Raw genomic sequence first — 26,799 nt, 5'->3', positions numbered from 1 at the left:
TCGAAACCATTCCGGTCAACATGGTGAAACCCCATCTCTACTAAAAATACAAAAATTAGCTGGGCATGGTGGCGCATGCCTGTAATCCCAGCTACTCAGGAGGCTGAGGAAGGAGAATTGCCTGAACCCAGGAGGCAGAGGTTGCGGTGAGCCGAGATCGCGCCATTGCACTCCAGCCTGAGTAACAAGAGCGAAACTCCATCTCAAAAAAAAAAAAAAAAAAAAAAAGGCTAAAATCAGATAGCTGGAAAGTTCCATAGAGAAAACAAACACAACCACATTTCAACAATGTACCCAGTATCCATGCAATTACTTCAAAGGATAAAAGGAATTTAGCATTTCAAAACAAAACACTGAATATTCTGGTTGTTAGGTACTCAAAAGATAAGAGTTGATCCAAGTAAGAAAACATTTTCCTTTTGTTTTGTTTTGGAGACAGAGTTTCCCTCTGTCGCCCAGTCTGGAGTATAATGATGCTCACTCAGCCTCCGCCTCCCAGGTTCAAGCAATTCTCGTGCATCAGCCTCCTGAGTAGCTGAAATCACGGGTATGCATCACCACACCCAGCGAATCTTTGTATTTTTAGTAGAGATAGGCTTTTGTCATGTCTTGAACTCCACACCTCAGGTGATCTGCCTGCCTCGGTCTCCCAAAGTGTTGGGATTACAGGCATGAGCCACCACATGCAGCCACATTTTAAAATCAAAAATCTAATTTACTTACGACAATCAGAAGATAATTATATCCTAGCCAGGTATGGTGGGTCACGCCTGTAATCTCAACACATTGGGAGGCCAAGGCGGGCAGATCACTTGAAGTCAGGAGTTCAAGACCAGACTGCCCAACATAGTGAAACCCTGTCTCTACTAAAAATATAAAAATTAGCCAGGCATGGTGGTGCTTGCCTGTGATCCCAGCTACTTGGGAGGCTGAGACGGGAGAATCACTTGAACCCAGGAAGCAGAGGTTGCACTGCGCCAAGATCACACCACTAAACTGCAGCTTGAGCAACAAAGTGAGACTCTGTCTCTGGAAAAAATAATAATAATAATAATAATAATAATAATCACATCCCTTTAAAAGAAGAACAGAATGCTATCAAAAACCAAACAAGAAATGGCTCTATGTGGCTAAATATATGACCAGCAAAAATAAAAATTTCAATATAAGCGTAAGAAAATAAGGCCAATGGAATAGCCTTGAAAGGAACAGGAAGAAAAAGAAAACTGAAAATTGTTTATTTGTGGGTAAAAGGGTACGGTGAGATTACATTTTCTTCTCTACTAATCTCTTATTTTTAGCTGAGATCAAATAGGTTTTCTTTTTTTAAAACTATTGACTGATAAGAATTATGCCACAATGTAATTGTTTCCTTTTATACTGTGCCTTCTTTGTATAATTTTTCCCCTTAAATTAATTTTTTAAGTATCTTTTCTTTGAAGGAGGTAGAGAGGCCACTGTGAGGTTTTAGGTTTTGAGAATGAAGAAAAAAAGAAAATCTACGGAAGCAAAGAATGTAAAGTCTACAGAAGTGGGCAGACAGTAAAAATCAGAATGAGAGAGAGTAACCAGCAGTGGTGATCAACCAAGAAGTATTTATCAGGTCCTGCAGGTTAGCAATAAGAGATTCCATGAGGAAGAAGTAAGGAGAGAAAGAGAGCCTTACCATAAGTGTTCTACACAACACTACGACCAGAAAAGAAACTGTCAAGATGCCAAGTCAATTAATACACCCTTAAATATTGACCACACAGTCCCACATTTCTTTTAAAAAAAAAAAAAAAGATATTTACCCGACAGAGAGCTGGCCAGGCTTCCTCTCCATAACTTACAATCATCCTGACTCAGTTGTCGTTGAAGTTTAAGTTTTCCAGTGGATGAAAATATGTCAGGATTACTGAGTTTCCTGAAGAGCAGAGGACTAAGTCCAGTTACCACATCCTTCAAAGAGAAAAAAAGTAAGACATAAGTCTTCAATATATCTTCTGAAGTATAAGAACTTTATATTAAACACCTCTACAACACTCATTACAGTTTAAAAATGCCAACATATTATATTTCCGCCTCAATAGCTAAAGACAGAAACATACTTTTTAGTAAAAGCTGGGTATGCCATAAAGGGCACAGGAGCTGGGCGCGGTGGCTCACGCCTTTAATCCTAGCACTTTGGGAGGCCGAGGCGGGTGGATCACGAGGTCAAGAGATCGAAACCATTCTGGTCAACATGGTGAAACCCCGTCTCTACTAAAAATACAAAAATTAGCTGGGCATGGTGGCGCACGCCTGTAGTCCCAGCTACGTGGGAGACTGAGGCAGGATAATTGCTTGAACCCAGGAGGCGGAGGATGCAGTGAGCCGAGATCGCGCCATTGCACTCCAGCCTGGGTAACAAGAGCATAACTCCATCTCAAAAAAAAAAAAAAGGGTACAGGATATTGATTATAAAATGCCAAAGGAAAAATAGGTGAGAAGAGTCACAGGATGACAGACACTTTGAGAGGATATATTATTATTCATAATGAGGACACTTCTAAGTTAAGTTTATTTACATTTCTCCTTTTATTCATACCTTTCCTATATCCAATAAAGAAAAGCATATTTTAGTTTTTAAGAAAATCATTAAACGCAAAAAAAAAAAAAAAAAAAAAGCCGGAGCCGGGCACAGTGGCTCAAGCCTGTAACCCCAGCACTTTGGGAGGCCAAGGAACGTGGATCGCGAGGTCAAGAGATCAAGACCATCCTGGTCAACATGGTGAAACCCCATCTCTACTAAAAATACAAAACATTAGCTGGGCATGGTGGTGCATGCCTGTAGTCCCAGCTATTCAGGAGGCTGAGGCAGGAGAATTGCCTGAACCCAGGAGGCGGAGGTTGCGGTGAGCCGAGATTGCGCCATTGCACTCCAGCCTGGGTAACAAGAGTGAAACTCTGTCTCAAGAAAAAAAAAAAAGAAAAGAAAAGAAAATCATTGAATGGTAGACTTTACCTGTCACATAAAACTAGAAATACCTCTAACATTCAATTAATGATAAAATTAATCTTACAGCTTTCTTTATTTGCCTATAAGAGGAGCTAAATACAGGTTTTCAAAGAAAAGGTATAAAGTGCTATGAAAAAATACAGGTAATATGAAACATTGACAGAACCTTCCCTCTTCCGTTTAGTCTAGTCCATTCCATTCTACTCCAACGCCTCTTTCTCCTCATTCAGTAAGCAGTGTCCAACAATATCATCAACATGTAGACATCTTTAAGCCAACACCCACCTAATCAGGAGTATTATAATAAATAAGAAACTTTTGAAAAAAAACAAGGCAATGAGGTATATCTATTACATGTCAATGAGAGAAGCTACAAAAAATACAGGTAAGTAACACATCAAACTGATCTAGACAGTACAGAGACAAGAAGCATAAGAAAATAAATGACCCCATATCACCTGCCTTTGGAAAAACAAGATTCAAGTAACTGGCACTATGGCAATACTAAAAGCCACAAGGGGAAAAAAAGGAGGAAATATCCAGTTCTCTAAGATTAAAAAAAGAAAGAAAAAAACAAATTCTCTACAGTTATATATTGTGATTAGTGAGTTCAAAAAAACTGGGAAATTACTAATATTGGTTGGTTGTGACTACCCAAAACATGATTTACAAATGCCCAAACATATAAAGAAGAGTGAAGTTGGTGAAGAAAAATATCTCAAAAGAAGAAAAAGACAATTTCAAAACATGGTGGTAAATGAATAAAAGAATAAGGGAAGACAGTGAGGCACTGAATCATCAAACATTTGATGTGCCCAGGTACCTAACTGTAGCAGGAGTGAGCAGTTAGACAGAGGGAACAGGAAATAGAACTTAATGAAAAATAGAAGGTAGCAAGGGAACAGCCCATATTTGCACTATCTGGCATGTCAAGGATGAAACAGTACCTATAAATCAAGGAAAACCAGGGAAGGAAGCAGAGTTTGGACTAATGCTGGTAACCAATTCAAGAGAGCTGGCCACTCACAAATGTCACAAGCACAGCAAGAAGCTCTAGGTGGAGAGAACTAAGAAGACAACAAGAGAACCTGGAAGACATCAAGCTAAAGTGGATATCCTCTATGAAGGCAATGTAGGGAGGGAAATACCCCATCCCAAAAAAAACAAACTTAAAACGAGCTGCATGAGAGAACCAGCATTTGGATGCCTGCTACATTGTATGGATGAATAATCAGTCTTAGCCAGAGAAAGAACAATGAAAAAAGAATTAGATCAGTACCAAATAAGAGAAACACATATACTTTTCAATCTCTCTATTCCCTGCCACAAGACACCAAAGAAAGAAACTAGAAAACAGGAGAGGAGAAAAGAAGGAGAGGATCACACCCCTGCTTATCCCAAGTCTCTCTGAGTCGAAACCTGTGAGAGGAAAGGAAATATAAATTAAATATGAAATGTAAATGTTTAAGCTAGGATTTTTAACTTTTACTGAAGCATATTACTCATTTTAGAAAAGTACACATACCTAAGCATAGACTCAATGAATTTTCACAAACTGAACATACCCACTAAGCAGCATCAAGATTAAAACATTGAAAATACATAGTACCCCAGCCAGGAGCAGGGGCTCACACCTGTAATCCTAGCACTTTGGGAGGCCGAGGAAGGCAGATCACAAGGTCAAGAGACTGAGACCAGGCCGTGCGCGGTGGCTCACGCCTGTAATCCCAGCACTCTGGGAGGCCGAGGCGGGTAGATCACAAGGTCAAGAGATCGAGACCATCCTGGTCAACATGGTGAAACCCCGTCTCTACTAAAAATACAAAAAAATTAGCTGGGCATGGTGGTGCGTGCCTGTAATCCCAGCTACTCAGGAGGCTGAGGCAGGAGAATTGCCTGAACCCAGGAGGCGGAGGTTGCGGTGAGCCGAGATCGAGCCATTGCACTCCAGCCTGGGTAACAAGAGTAAAACTCCATCTCAAAAAAAAAAAAAAAAAAAAAAAAAGAGATTGAGACCATCCTGGCCAACAAGGTGAAACCCTGTCTCTACTAAAAAGCCAAAATTTACCTAGGCATGGTGGCGCACACCTGTAGTCCCAGCTACTCAGGAGGCTGAGACAGAAGAATTGTTCGAACCCAGGAGGCAGAGGTTGCAGTGAGCCGAGATCGCACCACTGCACTCCAGCCACTCTGTCTCAAAAAAAAAAAAAAAAAAAAGGAAAGAAAGAAAATACACAGTACCTCAGAAAGCCTCCTTGCACTGTTTCTGTCACTACCCTTGATCCCCCAAGGGTAACCACTGTCCAGACCTCTAATAGCATAATAGCATAATCATATAAAGCACAAAAAACTTTACATGGATGAATGAAATCAGTCAGTGTGGACTCTTCTGCTCTTCTACGTCTTGCTTCTTTTGCTCAACTAGACTGGACCTTGTTTGTTTGTCTGTTTTGAAACAGTGTCTTATTGTGTCACCCAGGCTGGAATGCAGTGGCGTGATCTCAGCTCACTGCAACCTCTGCCTCCTACGTTCAAGTGATTCCAGTACCTCAGCCTCCCAAGCAGCTGGGATTACAGGTGTGCACCACCATGCCCAGCTAATTTTTTGTATTTTTAATAGAGATGGGTTTTCGCCATGTTGGCCAGGTTGGTCTCAAACTCCTGGCCTCAAGTGATCCGCCCTCCTCAGCCCCACAAAGTCCTGGGATTACAGTTGTCAGCCACATGCCTGGCCTAGACTGGACTTTTTAAAACCGCAGAGCATTACTGAATTTACTCAGGAAATCATTAAAGGATAACGATGGGAGAACGACACAAATAAGACAGCATCACATACAGTCCTACAGAGAAAGAAAAGAGGCATGAGAACTTCCTTACCAACTTCCACACTAACTCTACTTGCAGTTTTCTATTTCCCATTTCTACTTGCTTATGAGGTTCAGCCAAACTCCAGGTTTTTGGTTTCAATGGGATATCACTGTACCCTTATAATAAGCTCTTCCTTTCTGCTTAAATTAGATCAAACTGGTCTCTACCATTTCTGCAATCAAATAATTCTCAAGCAAAATAGAGAGTTGAGGACAGGAAGGAATCTAGGATGACTTCCAGGTTTCTGGTTTGGGTGGTACGCTTAACAGTCATGGAATACAGAAGGACACACAAGTTTACAAACAAAACACTGCTATGGCCATAGTAAATATTAGCATAACTTCAAATTACAGTCACTTTCTAACAACTATTAGAGGAACTATATTTAGCCTCAAAGAAAGAAAACTGAAGGAGACATGAATAGCTCCTTCAACTACACAAGGGATATCTCTTACATTATAGGAGAGTAAAACTTCTTACTTCACAGAGTACTGAAGGAAAATAACAAAAAGAAAAGTAGGTTCTGAGAAACTGCTTTAGGCAGTGATTCTCAAAGTGTGACGTCCAGACCAGCAGCAGCTGTGAATTTATTAGAAATGCAAATTCTAAAGCCCCACCTCCAATTTACTAAATCAGAAATTCCAAGGGTGGGGACTAACAATCAATGTTTTAACAAGCCTTCTAGGGAATTCTGAAACATGCTAAAGTTTGAGAACCATCAAACTAGTTCAACAGCTTTCCATATGATGCCACCAACACAGATTTGTTTATAAATGTTGAGAACTGTGTCACAAATTATTTGAAAGTGATAACAGCCGGGTGCACTGGCTCATGCCTATAATGCTAGAACTTTGAGAGGCCTAGGCCAGCGGATCACCTAAGATCAGGAGTTTAAGACAAGCCTGGCCAACATGGTGAAACTCCATCTCCACTAAAAATACAAAAAACAAAAATTGCCAGGTGTGGTGGCACACACCTGCAATCCCAGCTACTCGGGAGGCTGAAGCACAAGAATAGTTTGAACTTGGGAGACAGAAGTTGCAGTGAGCCAAGATCCCCCCACTGCACTCTAGCCTGGGCAAGAGACTGAGGCTTCATCTCAAAAAAAAAAAAAAAGAAAGAAAGAAATTGATAAGTATTCAAGTTTGCAAATGGTTTACTTTCTAAATTAAATGAAAGCAAGTGCTATCCACTAAATGTTTATATCCACCCCGCCATGGGGATGAAATGTTGAAATCCTCATCCCCAAGGTGATGGCAATAGAAGGTAGGGACTTTGGGAGATAAATGGATCACGGAAGTGAAGCTCTAAAGAATGGGATTGGAGCTCTTATAAAAGAACTTCAGGAGAAACCCCTAACCTCTTCTACCATGTGAAGATATATAGCAGGAAGGCACCATCTGCAAACCAGAAAGTGTCCCTCACCAGACAGTTAACGTGCTGGCACCTTGATCTTAGATTTCCCAGCCTCCAGAACTGTGAGAAATAAATTTCTGTTGTTTATAAGCTACCCAGTTTATGGCATTTTATTACAGCAACCTAAATACACTAAAAAAGCAAGTTCTTGGTAAACACTACAATAAAGTCAATTCATTGGTATAATAATATTCTTTCTTTCTTTTTTTTTTTTTGAGATGGAGTTTCGCTCTTGTTACCCAGGCTGGAGTGTAATGGCGCGATCTCGGCTCACCGCAACCTCTGCCTCCTGGGTTCAGGCAATTCTCCTGCCTCAGCCTCCTCAGTAGCTGAGATTACAGGCATGAGCCACCATGCCCAGCTAATTTTCTGTATTTTTAGTAGAGACAGGGTTTCATCATGTTGACCAGGATGGTCTCGATCTCTTGACCTCGTGATCCACCCGCCTCGGCCTCCCAAAAGCGCTGGGATTACAGGCTTGAGCCACCGCGCCCAGCCAATAATATTCTTTCTTAAGTGAAGTTTTTTTAAAGGTATAATTACAGCTAACACACCAGAAATTACATATAACGTGTATTTATCTATTGTAGCAATAAAGTATCTAATATATGCCATATAAATTTCATCTTTTCTTTAAGAATAGATTGAAAATTGCTAGACTACACAATCTCTACATGTTCCTATGAACTCTTAAGAGCTTACTGCTTTCTCTTTTAATTCAGCTTACAGAATTGTGCCTATTTTTCCTATTGCCCTAGGTAGTCATCATGAGCCCTCCCTCTCTTGACTCAGAACTATCTCCCTCCTCCACAATACCAAAACAAATCTCAGACTAACTTTACCCAAAATGCAAGTTTTGTGCTTATTCTGCACTATGCTATTAAGGATAGGATTCCCAAGTAGGCAAAAAATTCACAGCCAAAAACAAGAGGGTACACACTAAAAACTTGTCTGTCAGGCTAAAAACAGGTTAACTCTCATTAGAGGTTGTCTTCCCCCATATACCAGCAACCCAGTAGGTACAGAAATTCTATACCTTGCAGCAGATTCTTCCTGACCCACCCTACCAAGAGTCAAACCCAGCCACACTTATCAAAGTCTATTTTCTCTTTTTTTTTTTTTGAGACAGAGGCTTGCTCTGTTGCCCAGGCTGGAGTGCAGTGGAGCAATCTCAGCTCATTGCAACCTCCACCTCCCGGGTTCAAGCAATTCTCTCTGCCTCAGCCTCTTGAGTAGCTGGGATTACAGGCGCCCACCACTAAACCTGGCTTTTTTTTTTTTTCCCGTTTTTTTTTTTTGTGTGTGTGCGTGTGTGTGAGACGGAGTTTCCCTCTTGTTACCCAGGCTGGAGTGCAATGGCGCGATCTCAGCTCACCGCAATCTCTGCCCCCTGGGTTCAGGCAATTCTCCTGCCTCAGCCTCCTGAGTAGCTGGGATTACAGGCACACGCCACCATGCCCAGCTAATTTTTTGTATTTTTAGTAGAGACGGGGTTTCACCATGTTGACCAGGATGGTCTCGATCTCTCGACCTCGTGATCCGCCCGCCTCGGCCTCCCAAAGGGCTGGGATTACAGGCTTGAGCCACCGCGCCCGGCTTTTTCCCGCATTTTTTAGTAGAGACGGGGTTTCACCATCTTGACCAGGCTGGTCTTGAACCCCTGACCTCATGATCCACCCTCTTCGGCCTCCCAAAGTGCTGGGATTACAGGCATGAGCCACCGAGCCCGGCCAAAGTCTATTCTCTTTCTCAATATCGAAAGCCTCTGCTTTCTCTCCATACACAAAATAAATGAACCTCAACCCATACCTCAGGCGTACATGCACAACATACACAAAAATTAACTCTAAATGGATCACTAATAAAACCTAAAAGTATAAAACTTCCAAGCCAGGTGTGATGGTTCACGCCTATAATCCTAGAACTTTGGGAAGCTTAGGCAGGCAGATCACCTGAGGTTGGGAGTTGGAGACTAGCCTGACCAATATGGAGAAACCCCATCTCGACTAAAAATACAAAATTAGGCTGGGAGCGGTGGCTCAAGCCTGTAATCCCAGCACTTTGGGAGGCCGAGGCAGGTGGATCATGAGGTCAAGAGATCGAGACCATCCTGGTCAACATGGTGAAACCCCGTCTCTACTAAAAATACAAAACATTAGCTGGGCATGGTGGTACGTGCCTGTAATCCCAGCTACTCAGGAGGCTGAGGCAGGAGAATTGCCCGAACCCAGGAGGTGGAGGTTGTGGTGAGCCGAGATAGCACCATTGCACTCCAGCCTGGGTAACAAGAGCGAAACTCCATCTCAAAAAAAAAAAATACAAAATTAGCCGGGCGTGGTGGTGCATCCCTTTAATCCCAACTAATCAGGAGGCTAAGGCAGGAGAATCACTTGAATCTGGAAGGCGGAGATTGCAGTGAGCCAAGACCACATCACTGCACTCCAGTCTAGGTAACAAGAGCGAAACTTCAGCCCCCCTAAAAAAAAATTCTATAGTAAAATACAAGAGAAAACTTGAGCAACTGAGTCAAGCAGAGCTCTAAGATAAGACATAAAGCACAATTTTAAAGGAAATAAACTTATAAATTGAACATCAAATTTTAAAACTTCTATCTCCAAAAGATACTGCTAAAAAATGAAAAAAAACAAAAAAGAAGAAAAGTATCTGCAAAATACACCTCATAAATGACTAGCATAAAATATAAAGATCTTGCCAAGTGCGCTAGTGTGCACCTGTAGCCCCAGCTACTCAGGAGGCTGAGATGGGAGGATCTTTCAAGCCCAGGAGTTTGAGTCCAGTCTTGGCAACATAGTGAGACCCCCACCAAAAAAGAGAACAAAATCTCTCACAGTTCAACAATAACAAAACACACAAGCCAAGAAAAAATATGGAAAAAAAAAAAAAAAAAAAAGGCTGAATGGGGGTACTTCAACAAAGAGGCAAATACAGCAAATAAACATATGAAACCATCCTCAATATCATCCAGCATTAAGGCACCATAGGGCCCACATGCAGTAGCTCACGCCTGTAATCCCACCATTTTGGTAGGCTCAAGCAGCAGGATTACTTAAGCCGAGGAGTTCAAGTTCAGCCTGGGAAAGATGGCAAGACTCCACCTCTACAAAAAACACAATACAGTGCAAACTCCACCTCTACAAAAAACACAAAATTAGCCAGGTGTGGTGATACACATCTGTAGTCCCAGATTAAAAAATGGTATACCCTAATAGGGCACTTATCATGAATGAAGCTTGCAGGGCTAGAAGTTGTTCTGGGTGAGTCAGTGAGTGAGTGGTGGCTGAATGTGAAGGCCTAGTATAAACCCTGTAAACTTAGGCTTCAGTAAGTTTATTTTAAAATATTTTTATTTCTTTAGGCTGGGCACAGTGGCTCATGTCTGTAATCCCAGCACTACGGGAGGCCAAGGCAGGTGGATCACCTGAAGTCAGGAGTTCAAGACCACTCTGACCAACATGGCAAAACCCTATCTCTACTAAAAATACAAGATTAGCCGGGGATGTGGTGATGCACACCTGTAATCCCAGTTACTAAGGAGGCTGAGGCAGGAGAATCACTTGAACTCAGAAGGCAGAAATTTTGGCAAGTGGAGATTGCCCTACTGCACTCCAGTCTGGGCAATGGGGCAAGACTCTGTCTCTTGAAAAAAAAAGAAAGAAAGAAAAAGAAAAAGAAAGGAAGAGAAAGAAAGTAGAAGGAAGCATGTGCATGCTAAAGAGAAACATGGAAGATATTTTGTAAGTCCCAAATAAAACTTCTAGAGGCAAAAAAAGAAAGCAATTAAAATACATTGAATGAGGCCGGGCGCGGTGGCTCAAGCCTGTAATCCCAGCACTTTGGGAGGCCGAGGCGGGTAGATCACGAGGTCAAGAGATCGAGACCATCCTGGTCAACACGGTGAAACCCCGTCTCTACTAAAAATACAAAAAATTAGCTGGGCATGGTGGCGCGTGCCTGTAATCCCAGCTACTCAGGAGGCTGAGGCAGGAGAATTGCCTGAACCCAGGAGGCGGAGGTTGCAGTGAGCCGAGATCGCGCCACTGCACTCCAGCCTGGGTAACAAGAGCGAAACTCCATCTCAAAAAAAAAAAAAAAAAAGAAATAAAATATAAAATAAAATATTTTTTTCTTTAATAATAAATTAACCTGAGCTTACTAAATTTTTTACTTTATAAACTTTTTAAGTTTTTTTTTAAAAAGGGTGCCATACGCGCCGGGCGCGGTGGCTCAAGCCTGTAATCCCAGCACTTTGGGAGGCCGAGGCGGGTGGATCACGAGGTCAAGAGATCGAGACCAGCCTGGTCAACATGGTGAAACTCCGTCTCTACTAAAGGTGCAAAAAATTAGCTGGGCATGGTGGCGCGTGCCTGTAATCCCAGCTACTCCGGAGGCTGAGGCAGGAGAATTTCCTGAACCCAGGAGGTGGAGGTTGCGGTGAGCCGAGATCGCACCATTGCACTCCAGCCTGGGTAACAAGAGCGAAACTCCGTCTCAAAAAAAAAAAAAAAAAGAAAAAAAAAAAGGGTGCCATTCTGTTGCCCAGGCTGGAGTACAGTGGCACAATCATAGCTCACTGCAGCCTCTAACTCCTCGGCTAAAGCCATCCTCCTGCCTTAGCCCCACACATAGAAGGGACTACAGGCATAAGCCACCACGCCCAGCTAATTTTTTTATTTTTTGTAGAGACAGTCTTCCTATGTTGCCTAGGCTGTTCTCCAACTCCTGGGCTCAAGTAATCCTCCCACCTTAGTCTCCCAAAGTGCTGAGATTATAGGCACGAGCCACGATGCCCAGCCTTTTTTAACTTTATGGTTCTTCTGTAATAACACTTAGCTTAAATTACACATTATATAAAATATTTTCTTTCATTCTCCTTATTCTGTAACCTTTTTTCTATTAAAATTTTTTTTCTTTTTTTTAATTTTTTTTTTTTTTTTTTTTTTTTTTTGAGACGGAGTTTCGCTCTTGTTACCCAGGCTGGAGTACAATGGCACAATCTCGGCTCACCGCAACCTCTGCCTCCTGGGTTCAGGCAATTCTCCTGCCTCAGCCTCCTGAGTAGCTGGGATTACAGGCACACGCCACCATGCCCAGCTAATTTTTTTTTGTATTTTTAGTAGAGACGGGGTTTCACCATGTTGACCAGGATGGTCTCAATCTCTCGACCTCGTGATCCACCCGCCTCAGCCTCCCAAAGTGCTGGGATTACAAGCTTGAGCCACTGCGCCAGGCCTTTTTTTACTTTTTAAACTGTTTTGTTAGAAAATAAGATACAAACATACACACCAGCCTAGGCCTACACAGGGTTGGGATCATCAATATCACTGTCTTCCACCTCCACATCTTGTCCCACTGGAAGGTATTCAGGAGCGATAACGGAGCAGTAATGGAGACGAAATGAGATGTCATTGCCTATGGTAACAATGCCTTCCCTGGAATAACTCCTGGAGGACTTGTCTGAGACTGTTTTACAGTTAAAATTTTTTAATAAGTAGGAGTACACTCTAAAATAACAGAAAGTACAGTAAATACATAAGCAAGTAACATAGTTGATTATTATCATCAAGTATTATGTGCTGTGCATGCACTAACTATATGTTCTATACCTTCATACCACTGGCAATGCAGTAGATTTGTTTACACCAGCATTACCATGATCATGTAACCTGTTGCACTACATTATAAAAGCTAGACATCACTAGGCAATAGGAATTTTTCAACTCTGTTATTATCTTATAGGAAGCCAGGCATAATAGTTCATGCCTGTAATCCCAGTACTTTGGAAGGTCAAGGCAGAAGGATCCCTCGAGGCCAAGAGTTCAAGACCAGCCTGGGCAACACAGCCAGACATCATCTCTACAAAAAAACAATCTTTTTTAATGAAAAAATAATAATCTGGCCAGGTGCAGTGGCTCATGCCTGTAATCCCAGCACTCTGGAAGGCTGAGGTGGGTAGATCACCTGAAGTCAGAAGTTTGAGACCAGCCTGGCCAACATGGTAAAACCCCATCTCTACTAAAAACACAAAAATTAGCTGGGTGTGGTGCCAGGTGCCTGTAATCCCAGCTACTTGGGAGGCTGAGGCAGGAGAATCGTTTGAACCCAGGATGCGGAGGTTGCACTGAGCCAAGATCCCACCACTGCACTCCAGCCTGTGCGACAGAGCGAGACAGTCTCAAAAAACAAAAAATCATCACCATCATCATCTTATGGGACCTCCACCATACATGTGATCCATCACTGACTAAAACGTAATTATGTGGAACATGACTGTATTCAGATAAAAAGAAAATGAATGGTTGCATCTATACTGAATACGTATAGACTTTTTTCTTGTCACTATTACCTAAACAATACAGTAAAACAGCTACTTACAAAGCATTTACATTGTATTATGTATTATAAATAATCTAGAGATGATTTAAAGTATATGGGACGATATACATAGGTTATATGGAAATACTATGCCATTTTATATAAAGAACTTGAGCATCCACAGATTTTGGTATCTGCAGGGGGTCTTGGACCCAATACCCCAGAGATACTGAGGGACGACTGTAGCAGCAAACAGACCTGAGGGACTAAATGTGGAATACAGGAGAGGTCAAGAAAAAAAACAAATACAATCTCAAGTTTTGTTCAGGTAAATGAGTGAATGGAAGTGCCATCTATTGACATGAGGAAGACTGGGAAAGGAGCAGACTAGAAAGTAAAAACTAAGAGTTCATTTTTAGACATGTTAAGTTTGAGAGGTCGCTGAGCTATCCAAACGAAAATGTTACATAGACTATTCAAAAAGGAGTAGGGCCAGGCACAGTGACTCACGCCTGTAATCCCAGCACTTTGGGAGGGAGACTAAGGCAAGCAGATCGCTTGAGCCCAGGAGTTCGAGACCAGCCTGGGCAACATGGCAAAACCCTGTCTCCACAAAATATATTAAAACTACCTGGGCACAGTGGTCAGCACCTGTTGTCCCACCTACCTGTGAGCTAAGGTGGAAGGACCACTTAAACCCAGGAGGATGCAGGAAGCCATGTTCATGCTACTGTGCTTCAGCCTGGACAACAGAGTGAGACCCTGTCTCAAAAATAGTAAGAGTATAGACTGGCTGGGAACAGTGGCTCACTCATGTAATCCCAGCATTTTGGGAGGCCGAAGTGGGCAGATCACCTAAGGTCAGGAGTTCAAGACCAGCCTGACCAACATGGAGAAACCCCATCTCTACTAAAAATACAAGATTAGCCGGGCGTGGTGACACATGCCTGTAATCTGAGCTACTCATGAAACTGAGGCAGGAGAATCACTTGAACTCATGAGGCGAAGGTTGCAGTGAGTTGAGATCCCGCCATTGCACTCCAGCCTGGGAAACAAGAGCAAAACTCCTGCTCAAAAAAACAAAAAAGACAGTATAGATCTCAGGAGAAAAGTCAAGCTCAGAAAAATAAATGTAGGCGTCGTCAGCACACAGAAGGTAAAGCAATAGAATCTGATGAAATCACATAAGGCAGGAGAACAGCTGTAGAAGCAGAATAAATACTGAACCTTTGAAATTCTTCCAGCAAGATAGTAAGAAAATCAAGAGAGCATGATCCCAGAAGCCAAATGATTAAATAATCAAACATGTCAAACACCAATAGATCAAGTGAGATGAAGACTGAAAACTGACCACAGGGTTTGGTAATGTGGCACTGACCTTGGCAACCAGTAGAAGGAGAAGAAAAGGCTGACTGGAGTGGGTTCAAGAATAGGGGGAAAGGCCAGGCATGTGGCCCATGCCTGTAATCCTACCACTTTGGGAGGCCGAGACAGGTGGATCATTTGAGGTCAGGAGTTTGAGACAAGCCTCGCCAACATGGTGAAACCCCATCTCTACTAAAAATACAAAAATCAGCTGGGCGTGGTCACACATGCCTGTCATCCCAGCTACTAGGGAGACTGAGTCACAAGAATCGTTTGAACTTGGGAGGCAGAGGTTGCAGTGAGCCAAGATCGCACCACTGCACTACAGTCTGGGAAGCAGAGCGAGACTCCATCGCAAAAAAAAAAAAAAAAAGAGGTAAATGAAATAAAAGCAGAAGATATAGACAACTCTTTTAAGGCGTTCTGTTATAAAGAGGAGCCCTCTCCTATTTTTACACAATTATTTCATACCACTGCTCTTTCGCCTGAATTACTGCAATAGCCTCCCAACTGTTTTTTCTGCTTCCACGTTCCCATTCAGTCAATTCTATACAGCAGCCAAAGAGATCAGATTAAAATGTTGGAGTATGTGAATCCTCTGCTCAAAACTCTCTAATAGCCGGGCGCGGTGGCTCAAGCCTGTAATCCCAGCACTTTGGGAGGCCGAGGCGGGTGGATCACAAGGTCAAGAGATCGAGACCATCCTGGTCAAGATGGTGAAACCCCGTCTCTACTAAAAATACAAAAAATTAGCTGGGCATGGTGGTGCGTGCCTGTAATCCCAGCTACTCAGGAGGCTGAGGCAGGAGAATTGCCTGAACCCAGGAGGCGGAGGTTGCAGTGAGCCGAGATCGTGCCATTGCACTCCAGCCTGGGTAACAAGAGCGAAACTCCGTCTCAAAAAAAAAAAAAAAACTCTCTAATAGCCTCCTATCTCATTCAACTGTAATCACCAAAATACTTAGAACAGCCTATAAGACCCTTCACAACTACTCTTAACAATTCAGCTCTCCTCTACCCAACTTTCCTTCTGAGCTCATTTACTATTCTTACCCCACTCCAGCCACACTGGCCTTCTGCTGTTCCTCAAACACGAACTTCAGAGGTAGAGGTACTCTTCTGGCCTAGGCTACTTGCTATTCCCTTTTCCCAGTACACTATTCCCATAAATAATCTAAATGCCTCTTTGTCATACCCTGAATTTAGGCCTTTATTCAAATATCCCCTTCTCAGAGATGTCTTTCCTGACCCAGCTATTTAAAACCAAAATCTCCCATCGCTCTGTATCTCCCCTCCTGCTTTATTTTCTTCATAGTATTTATCAACATATACTACATATTTTACTCATTTATTTTATCAACTAATTACCTCCACTAAAATGGAAACTTCATGAAGGCAGGGATCTGTCTTTTTCACTGCCATAATCCCAATACCTGCCCCCAGAAAAAAAAAAAAAAAAAAACTTGTTGAATCAAATGAATGAATGAGAGGGTTATAAGATTAATGACAGTTTCTTAAGATGGGAAATAGAATAGTATGTTTGTAAATTGACAGGAATAATCTAACAGAAAAAACTCATGATGTAAGAGTTATGGAAGGATAATTGCAAAAACACAACTTTTTTTTAGTTCTTTTTTTTTTTTTTTTTAAACAGGGACTCACTCTGTCACCCAAGCTGGAATGGAGTGGTGTGATTTTGGCTCATTGCAACCTCTGCCTCCTGGGCTCAGGCAATCCTCCTGCCTCAGCCTCACAAGTAGCCAAGATTACAGGTGCACGTCCCCACTCCCAACTAATTTTTGTATTTTTTTGTAGAGATGGGGTTTCACCATGTTGCCCAGGCTTGTCTCAAACTCCTGGGCTCAAGCAAACCTTGGCCTCCCAAAGTGCTGGGATTACAGGTGTGAGCCACCATGCCCAGCCAAAAAATAAAATTCTTAATTAGACGTAGGGGTTGGCCTTGTATAGAATTAGAAATAGATTATCCAGAGCATTAAGAGGGCAAAGAATATGGGTATAGTGTGGGCACGGTGGCTCATGCCTGTAATCCCAGCACTTTGGGAGGCCAAGGAGGGCAGATAACTTGAGATCAGATATAAATATAAACTAGAATATACATATATATACATACATGTTATATATATGTACACACACATATACATATATACGTATTCTAGTCTATACATAAACTAGAGGTCCAAAAGAGCTTGCACGATTTTTGAAAAAAAATTCTAAAAAGAGCCGGGCGCGGTGGCTCAAGCCTGTAATCCCAGCACTTTGGGAGGCTGAGGCGGGTGGATCACGAGGTCGAGAGATCGAGACCATCCTGGTCAACATGGTGAAACCCCATCTCTACTAAAGATACAAAAAAAAAATTAGCTGGGCATGGTGGCACGTGCCTGTAATCCCAGCTACTCAGGAGGCTGAGGCAGGAGAATTGCCTGAGCCCAGGAGGCGGAGGTTGCGGTGAGCCGAGATCGTGCCATTGCACTCCAGCCTGGGTAACAAGAGCAAAACTCCGTCTCAAAAAAAAAAAAAAAAAAAATTCTAAAAGGAGTAAAAGCTGGAGAGATAGGAGATAATATGACAGTCAGAGTGTGGCAAGCTCAAAACTAAGATTTTTAGTGCCAGGCATGTTGGCTCATGCCTGTAATCTCAACATTTTGGGAGGTTGAGGTGGAAGGATTGCTTGAGCCCAGGAATTTGAGACTAGACTGGGCAACATAGTGAGATACTATCTCTAACTTAAAAAAAAAAAAATAGCCAGGCATGGTGGCATGCGCCTGTAGTCCTAGCTACTCAGGAGGCTAAAGTAGGAAGATCACTTGAGCCCAGGAGTTTGAGGCTGCAATAAGCTATGATAGCATGACTATACTCCAGCTTGCACTCCAGCATAGGCAAAAGAGCCAGACCCTGTCTCAACAAAACAAACAGGCTGGGTATGGTGGCTCATGCCTATAATCCCAGCTCTTTGGGAGGCCTAGGTGGGCAGATCACCTGAAGTCAGGAGTTAGAGATGGGACTGGCTAACACAGTGAAACCCCATCTCTATTAAAAATACAGAAATTAGCCAGGGATGGTGGCACACACTTGTAGTCCCAGCTATTTAGGAGGCTGAGGCAGGAGAGTCACCTGAACTAGGAGGCAGAGGTTGTACTGAGCTGAGATCGTGCCAGTGTATTCCAGTCTTGATGTCAACAAGACTCTTTCTCAAAAAATCCTAAGATTTTATCAGTGGAACAATTGTTGGTAAAGATAAAATGTACCTAATGAACATGGAAATAGGAGGCTCAGGTTGATAACAATTTTCCCACCAATTATTTACTGCACATCCATTGTATACATGGCTCTAGTACAGAAAAAAGGAAAGAGTATTATTTGAGAGTTAGCAATGAGGTACAATACTAAAATTAAAAGGTGTTAAACTACATCTCATTAACAGTGTACTTTGTGTAAGTCCTTATTTTCTTTTTTTTTGAGATGGAGTTTCGCTCTTGCTGCCTAGGCTGGAGTACAATGGCATGATCTTGGCTTACTACAACTTCCACCTCCCAGGTTCCCGCGATTCTCCTGCCTCAGCCTCCGGAGTAGCTGGGATTACAGGCATGTACCACCATGCCCGGCTAATTTTGTATTTTAAGTACAGACGGGGTTTCACCATGTTGACCATGCTGATGGTCTTGATCTCTTGACCTTGTGATCCGCCCGCCTCGGCCTCCCAAAGTGCTGGGATTACAGGCGTAAGCCACCGCGCCCAGCCAAGTCTTTATTTTCAATAGCCTCTAGCCTCTGCTCTTCACTCCTAGCCTCACCACGTCCCTTGAGGACTTTTTCTTCTTCCATCAATGATAGCCCTTGATCCAACAACTCCAGTTTTCAAACTCCTTTGGAACCCCAAGTATATGTATTAAGGATGAAAAACAACACCTACTGATGAAAAGAAATAATTACAAAGATACCATAGGAGCTTCACCTAGAAATTACAAAGCTAGGTGGCAATTTTACCAAAGAACGAAACAGCAGCTAAGACCAGCAATACAGGAGACATACTGACTGAAATATTTGGCTTTCTCTCATAGTACCAACTGTGAGTGACTAGGGGTTAAAAAAAAAAAAAAAAAAAAAAAAAGGCTGGGGCTGGTCCAAAGGTAGTGAGTTATCTCAAATTGATTGTTCACAGTCAGTTACAGATCGAACTCCTTGTTCTACTCTTTCCCTCCTTCTCCCTACTGCACTTGACTAATCTAAAAAAAAAAAAATAAAAAAAAAAAAAAGGCTGGGCATGGTGGCTCACATCCATAACCCCAGCATTTTGGGAGGCTGAGGTAGATCACGAGGTCAGGCGTTCAAGACCAGCCTGGCCAACATAGTGAAACTCTGTCTCTACTAAAAACACAAAAATTAGGCAGGTATGGTGGTGGGCGCCTGTAATCTCACCTACTCAGAGATCACACCACTGCAACAGTGCAAGACTCCATCTCAAAAAAAAAAAAAAAATCAGCCAGTATGGGCCTGAAAAAAAAAAAAAAAAAAACGCTTATAGACTGATCTTTAGGCCAAGAGACATCCAGTTGAACAAAGATGGGAAAACTCTATAAGCACATGTGTTCTACCCTCATCAGGGAACATTTGCCAACCTGCTATAGCCACTGTAGTACACTCTCTGCTACCAGTACTTTTAATGAAACTAAGTATTTCAAAGTTAACAGCTTTTCAGGAGCTTTCCTGAAAGCTTACCTTTCCAGGTAAGCTTTCCCTCTTACCCATACCCTGGATAAGAGGGAAAGGAGGTCTGATAAACCTTTGCATTGAAAACTCGAAATATTTTCAATGCCCATGTCTCAAACAGCATGTCCTGGATCCTATCCCACACACAGATGCCAGAATAATCCAACTAAAACACAAATATACTGCTCCCGTACTTATTATCCCTTTTCTTTTTTTTTTTTTTTTTTTTTTTGTTTGAGACAGAGTCTCACTCTGTTGCCCAAGCTGGAGTGCAGTGGCACGATCTTGGCTCACTACAACCTCTGCCTCCTAGGTTCAAGCAATTCTCCTGCCTCAGCCACCTAAGTAGATGGAATTAAAGGCATGTGCCGGCCGAGCGCGGTGGCTCAAGCCTGTAATCCCAGCACTTTGGGAGGCTGAGGCGGGTGGATCACGAGGTCGAGAGATCGAGACCATCCTGGTCAACGAGAGATCGAGACCATCCTGGTCAACATGGTGAAACCCCGTCTCTAGTAAAAATACAAAAACTAGCTAGGCGTGGTGGCACATGCCTGTAATCCCAGCTACTTAGGAGGCTGAGGCAGGAGAATTGCCTGAGCCCAGGAGGCGGAGGTTGCGGTGAGCCGAGACTGCGCCATTGCACTCCAGCCTGGGTAACAAGAGCGAAACTCCGTCTCAAAAAAAAAAAAAAAAAAAAAAAAAAAGGCATGTGCCACCATACCTGGCTAATTTTTGTATTTTTAGTAGAGACGTGGTTTCGCCATGTTGGTCAGGCTGGTCTCAAACTTCTGACCTCGTGATCTGCTCACCTGAGCTTCCTAAAGTGCTGGGATTACAGGTGTGAGCCACCACACTTGGCCTATTATCCTTTTATATCATACTAAAGACCCTCTACAATCAAGTCTTCTTTAGTCTCTAACCTAGCATTTATGCTTTCAACATAAAGCTCTGAGTCTGGCAATATCAAGCTGATTATAGTTCCTTATACACATTATGCAGCTTCCCTTCTATGTGCTTTCTGCCCTATGCTTTTCCCAATGTACTAACCTTATAATGCAGAGGAAAGAGGTGCTGATTTCCTTTTTTTACTTTTAATTCCTCTGTCATACTGAGGGTATTTTGGAACTAAAATTGAACTCATCTTCTCCCATCCCCAATATTCCATTTCCTTTACTTGTCTACTTCTATTATACAACCATTATTACTCAAATTATCAAAATTCAAAATATTTGAATCATTCTCCATTCATTCAATAATTACTGAGCACCTATTGTGAGCAAAGCCTTTGGCTCTGCACTGCTAGATAAAATTATAACATAGTTCTTTCTTTTTTTTTCCTAGAAATACCACAGTTATCCAAGTAGATGACATAGTTCTTAGTTCTAACCTTCAGTAACATGCAACTTAAAAGCAGAAATGAAATAATATAAATGAACATAGAAGGATGAAAGTGCTAAAACAGTGATTCATCCTTTTTTTTTTTTTTTTTTTTTTAGATGGAGTCTCCCTCTGTTGTCAGGCTGAAGTGCAGTGGCACGATCTTGACTCACTGCAACCTCGGCCTACCTCAGCCTCCCAAGTGGCTAGGACTACAAGCGCCTGCCACCACACCTAGGTAATTGTTTTTTGTATTATTAGTAGAGACGGGGTTTCAACATGTCAGCCAGGATGGTCTTGGTCTCTTGACCTTATGATCTGCCTGCCTTGGCCTCCCAAAGTGCTGGGATTACAGGTGTGAGCCACCATGCCAGGCCTGGTGGCTCATCCTTTCATTCAGCAAATATTTATTCAGCATCTACTTTATGCCCAGGAATGGATCAAACAACGTGTTGCAGAAACAAAGTGAGATAGGACTACTTACTAAGCACATACTTACTATGTGTTTTCCAATCATTTTTGCACTTAATCTCTTGGAACCTAAGCTTTCACTTTTTAAACCACAGAATTTTAAGAATTGGAATTTCAGGACATTCACCGATTTCCTGAAGCCCAATCAAGGATCCTCCAAGGATCCCATGTGGAAAAACAACTTCACAGAAAAGTTTCTTTTTTTGTTTTTGTTTTTGTTTTGTTTTGCTTTCTTTTTGAGACATGGTCTCACCCTGTCACCCAGACTGGAGTGCAGTGGTGTGACCTTGGCGTGCTGCAGCCTTGACTTCCTGGGCTCCCACCTCAATTGCCCAAGTAGCAAGGACCACAGGTGTACACCACCAAGCCCAACTAATTTTTTTATTTTTTGTAGAGAGGAGGTTTCACCATGTTGCTCAGGCTGGTCTGAACTCCTGAGCTCAAGCAATCACCTGCTCAACTCCTAAAGTCCTGGGATTACAAGCATGAGCCACCACATCTGGCCTCTATTTATTTGGGTAGTAAGAGCCCAACTGATCAGCAAGCATCTACATCTCATACGTGACTTTGTTTTCCCTTTCTCATGACATGGAGCAGTGCTTGTTATACTTTATATTATATTGGTATTTAGGAATAAGTTCTTATCAGGATGTAGGACTTAGATCTCCAGAAGGTCAGTGGTTTACTGTATCATTAAAATAGAAAAGAATACAAACTCATTTTTCAAGAAGGCTGCTGGGTAAGCAAAGAAGAGATAACAAAGTAGTTTTGGGAGGTTACACAATTCAGGCAAATACTGCTTTGTTTTTATTTGTGATATAAAATAAAGAGAATAACAAGGGTCTAAGGCAAACAAAAGACCATGAAATCAAAGACATAAATAGAGAAATTAGCCTAGAAGAGGAGGATGAGTACTTCTTTCTCTGAGACTGAAGCTAAGGATGAGGAAACACAAAAATCCTAAAATAAAGAGGAAGAAAAAAATCGAGTAATCTTGAACTCTTCCGTGAAATATGCGGTAAGGTCAACTGAACCAGGTAAAGTGAGACAGGAAAGGATCTGGACTCGAAGTTCATTTTACAAGTTTTGACTAGATGATACTGTAGAGAATGTAAAAGACAAATATTAGGCACATGGGGGAGTAAATTACAGCAAGAGGACAATGCTCAGGAGCCGGAAGCAGGAGCAGAGACGGTCAATGGTGCAGTCTGCAGTCTCCTCAAGGCTCAGTGAGGAATAAGAGGTGGAAGTACAAAAGGGAAAAGTCCGGCCGGGCGCGGTGGCTCAAGCCTGAAATCCCAGCACTTTGGGAGGCCGAGGCGGGTGGATCACGAGGTCAAGAGATCGAGACCATCCTGGTCAACATGGTGAAACCCCGTCTCTACTAAAAATACTAAAAATTAGCTGGGCATGGTGGCGGGTGCCTGTAATCCCAGCTACTCAGGAGGCTGAGGCAGGAGAATTGCCTGAGCCCAGGAGGCGGAGGTTGCGGTGAGCCGAGATCGCGCCATTGCACTCCAGCCTGGGCAACAAGAGCGAAACTCTGTCTAAAAAAAAAAAAAAAAAAAAAAAAGGGAAAAGTCCAAGGGCTAGGTACCTAGCATGGTATTTAATTTCAAAAGTGTCTAAAGGGCCGGGTATGGTAGCTCATGCCTATAATCCAGCATTTTGGGAGGCCGAGGTGAGTGGATTACCTGAGGTCAGGAGTTGGAGACCAGCCTAGCCGACATGGTGAAACCCCATCTCTACTAAAATTACACACAAAAAAATTAGCCAAGCATGGTGATGCATGCCTGTAATCCCAGCTACTGGAGAGGCAGAGGCAAGAGAATCACCTGAACCTGGGAGGTGGAGATTGAAGTGAGACGAAATCATGCCACTGCACTGAAGACTCGGTGAGAGAGACAGACTCCGTCTCAAAAAAAAAAATTTTAAAAAAAAAGTCTAAGAAAAATGCTAATTTACCTGAGAGTAAAGAGATAAGAGACCTATAAGAAGTCTTAAAACATTCAAGGATGAAGTCACTAGGATCCTGAATAGAGGTGAACAAAAAGAAAGCGGAGGAGGAACTAGAGTTCACTACCACATAACACTTTCCTGTAAATCCAACAAGACCAAGGATCACTTATTCTCCTTTCACTAAACTTACTATCGCTACTAGCGGCAGCTTCTCCTACCTGATAAAACTGACCTTTATCCCCTACTCATAAGTACACCGACTCTTGACTAATAAATTATATAAACACATCCTGTTCATTCGGAAACTCCATGAATATTTTTATGCTGCTGTGTTTTCCCAATAATGGGTTTTCAGTTGTAAACTAAAAGGCAAACCCTAGATCTGGGAATTCTGTTCACAAAATTGGGCTTAAGATTGCTCTCACATGCAGGTGTTTCAAAAGTGCTTTCTTGTGAAATAGATGGTTAGTAAAGGGAGCCTTAACAATAATTCTGAACACACTGGTACAAAAGCATAATGATGGCCAAATCAGAGAATGCTTGGGAGTGTCATCCGTTTTTATAATTTTAAAGACAACCTCTAGGAAACAGAATAACACTATATCAAATTGACTTTCCCCATCTTACACTATTTACTCCTATGGATAACTCCTCAATGCCTCTTTAGTAAGCCTACTCGTTGCAGCTCACACACTCAGCCCACATTCCAGCGTCCTTTCGCCCCAAACAGAACCCCTGACTAACCCTTGCACCAATTTTTCATTCTTCTACTCTCCCGTTTCCAATTCAACCCCAGGCCACCACTTCCATTTCTCCACTCCCCATTTCTCGGCCTCCCCAGACCTCCCACTCCTCCCCGCGAACTATTCAGACCCCACCCCTCCAGCGCTCCAGCCCGGGTCCTCCAGCTGGAGATCCCCTCCCCCACGGCTTCCATTCAAGTTCCCCCTCCCGGATCCCAACCCGCCCTACCTGCTCCTTGCCCTCTGGCCCCGTGGGCCCCGTCCGCTCCTCCAGCCGCGGCCTCCCGGGCGGCGCTCGCCGGCGCGGGGGCAAGGGCTGGGGCAAGGGCTGGGGCAGCTCTGCCGCCCGCTGAACTCCATCCTCCCGGCGGTCGGGCGGCGGCGGCTGGGGTCGGTCGCGGCAGCGGCTCCGCTTCATATCTGCAGCTGGGCCCCGCGGGCGTCAGGGCCGTGACTGTCCCGGCTCCGCACTGCCCCGGGCCGCAGGGCAGCCGCGCCAACCACCGCCCGCGGCCACCATGGCCGGGCGGGCGCCCGAAGTCACCGACCCCAGCCCGCGGCGCCTTCGAGCCTCCTGGGGCCTCGGGCGCCGCGACCTCCTCGGCGCTCCTCACGGAAGCTACAGCATCGCCACCGCCTCGCCTTCTCCCACCCGGCACACGCTGGGCCGGTCACCAGCCGCCGGCTGAGCCGCTTGCCTCTAGCCCGCCTCCGGGCGGCCCCGCCCCTCGCGCGCGCGCACCGGGAGCCCGCCCGCCACCTCCGGCCGCGCGCCGCTTCCCGCGCACGCGCCAGCGAACGGTCGCGAAGTACCCGCCCGTGGCTCTGGCGCGCGGTGCGAGTACCAGAAGGGGGCGGGGCTTTCGGCCCGCCGGTTGCGGCTGCGGACTCCCACTGATTCTTTCATTCATCCATTCATGAAACTGTGCGGGACCAAGCTCAATGCTGAGGACCCAAAAATGAATTCGAGTAGATCAGTGTCCTCAAGGAACTAGGGGGAGAGGGGCCAGGAGCAGGAAGGAGACAAAATAGCACAACTAATGAATAGAACGCTATTATAAATGAGATCTTTGCTAAGAGTAGAACAACAACAAAAAAGAATAGAACGCTATTGCATGCCTTTTTGTTTAGTACCTGCCAACCCTCACCTAATTCTCACATCATACTTAGGAGGCAAATCTGTGCATTCTCATATTACAGATAAGGACACTGAGACGAAATGAAATGAACCAGGTCCCCCAGCAAATCAGAGATCAAACTAGATGGAATTCTGGCTCTTCTGTTCCTTTCCATCGTGTCTGTTCTTTCCCAACAGTAAGACAGTGTGGAAACGCCTATAAAAGTGGAAAAAGTGATGGATTCCTTCTGGAGGAAGGGGAGGACAAAAAAGGCATGCGATGAAGTCATCGTGTAGAGCCCAGCCCAGTCTGCTATGGCCTGGGTAGCCTGACCTGCTGCCTGCAGTGACTCATCTGCTCAGCAACATGTGGTGGTAGCTCAGCCCTGGCCTCCCTCTGGCTTTCAGCTGGTCTGCCACATGTTGTATTTTTCCTCTTTTAGCCTAGAAGCCTTGCCTAAAGCCTTCACCCATTTGTCCTGGGCCTCCTCCCTGACCCTTTTCTGAGTAGTAATAATAGCCACTAGACAGGCGTGGTGGCTCATGCCTGTAATCCCAGCACTTTGGGAGGCCAAGGCGGGCGGATCACAGGGTCAGGAGTTTCAGACCAGTCTGGCCAACATAGTGAAACCCTATCTCAACTAAAAATAAAAATAAAAATAAAAATATATTAAAAAAGTTAGCCAGGTGTGCTAGTGTAAGCCTGTAATGCCATCTACTGAAGCAGAAGAATCGCATGAACGCTGGAGACAGCAGTTGCAAGGAGCCGAGATTGCACCATTGTACTCCAGCCCAGGGTGACAGTTCAAGATTCCATCTCAAAAAAAATCTAGCCAACACTGTGGAGTACCCACTAGATACCACACACTATGCATTCAATTCACATACACACAAGAGGTAAGCTGTATTTCCATTTTACAGTTGAGGAAATAGGCTCAAGTTATACAATATGTTCAATATCACACAGCTTATAAGTACAGAGCCAAGACTCAAACCCAGGTCTGTCAGATCCGGACAGTAAGACAGTGTGGAAATGCCTATAAAAGTGGAAAAAGTGATGGATTCCTTCTGGGAGTAGAAGAGGACACACATAACCAATGTACTTTACAGCCTGTCACCAGCCTGCTCCTCGATTCCCTATCCCAGTTCCTCACTACCCATCCAGTTGCCTCAACCAGAAACCTGGAAATCATCCTGGACTCCTTCCTTGTCCTCCTTCCCTCAACATCCAATAAATGAACAAGTCTTATTGCCTCTATAACCTCACTGTCTCTTCAATCTGCCTCCTCTTTCCATCCCATTGGCACCACCTCAAGTCTCATCTTCCCTCACCTACTTGACTGGGAAAGCCTTGCAGCTGGTTTACTTATACCCAGTTTCCTTAGCTTCAAACTCATCCTTCAAAAAGCCCTCACAAGAATCTTCCTGTATGTTATTCAATT

General features: G+C 43.6%; 1 protein-coding gene across 14 annotated transcripts in view; it reads right to left on the bottom strand.

Moving 5' to 3' along the window:
- The window catches only part of MAST2 (microtubule associated serine/threonine kinase 2), a 229,012-nt gene extending 204,043 nt beyond the window's left edge, over positions 1–24,969 (bottom strand). For all 14 annotated transcript variants that reach the window (XM_074380734.1, XM_074380742.1, XM_074380735.1 and 11 more), the window contains exons 1-2: positions 24,470–24,969; positions 1,794–1,941 (exon numbers count right to left, since the gene is read on the bottom strand). In XM_074380734.1, the coding sequence (XP_074236835.1) occupies positions 1,794–1,941; positions 24,470–24,658 (337 nt within the window). In that variant the 5' untranslated portion in view covers positions 24,659–24,969. The remainder of the gene's footprint in view (positions 1–1,793; positions 1,942–24,469) is intronic.
- Between the last annotated feature and the right edge of the window lie 1,830 nt (positions 24,970–26,799).

The sequence above is a fragment of the Saimiri boliviensis genome, chromosome 11 (genome assembly GCF_048565385.1).
Source record: "Saimiri boliviensis isolate mSaiBol1 chromosome 11, mSaiBol1.pri, whole genome shotgun sequence".
Taxonomy (NCBI): domain Eukaryota; kingdom Metazoa; phylum Chordata; class Mammalia; order Primates; family Cebidae; genus Saimiri; species Saimiri boliviensis.
Note: the sequence above shows the minus strand (reverse complement) of the source record. Positions and strands in the feature narration are given on the sequence as shown.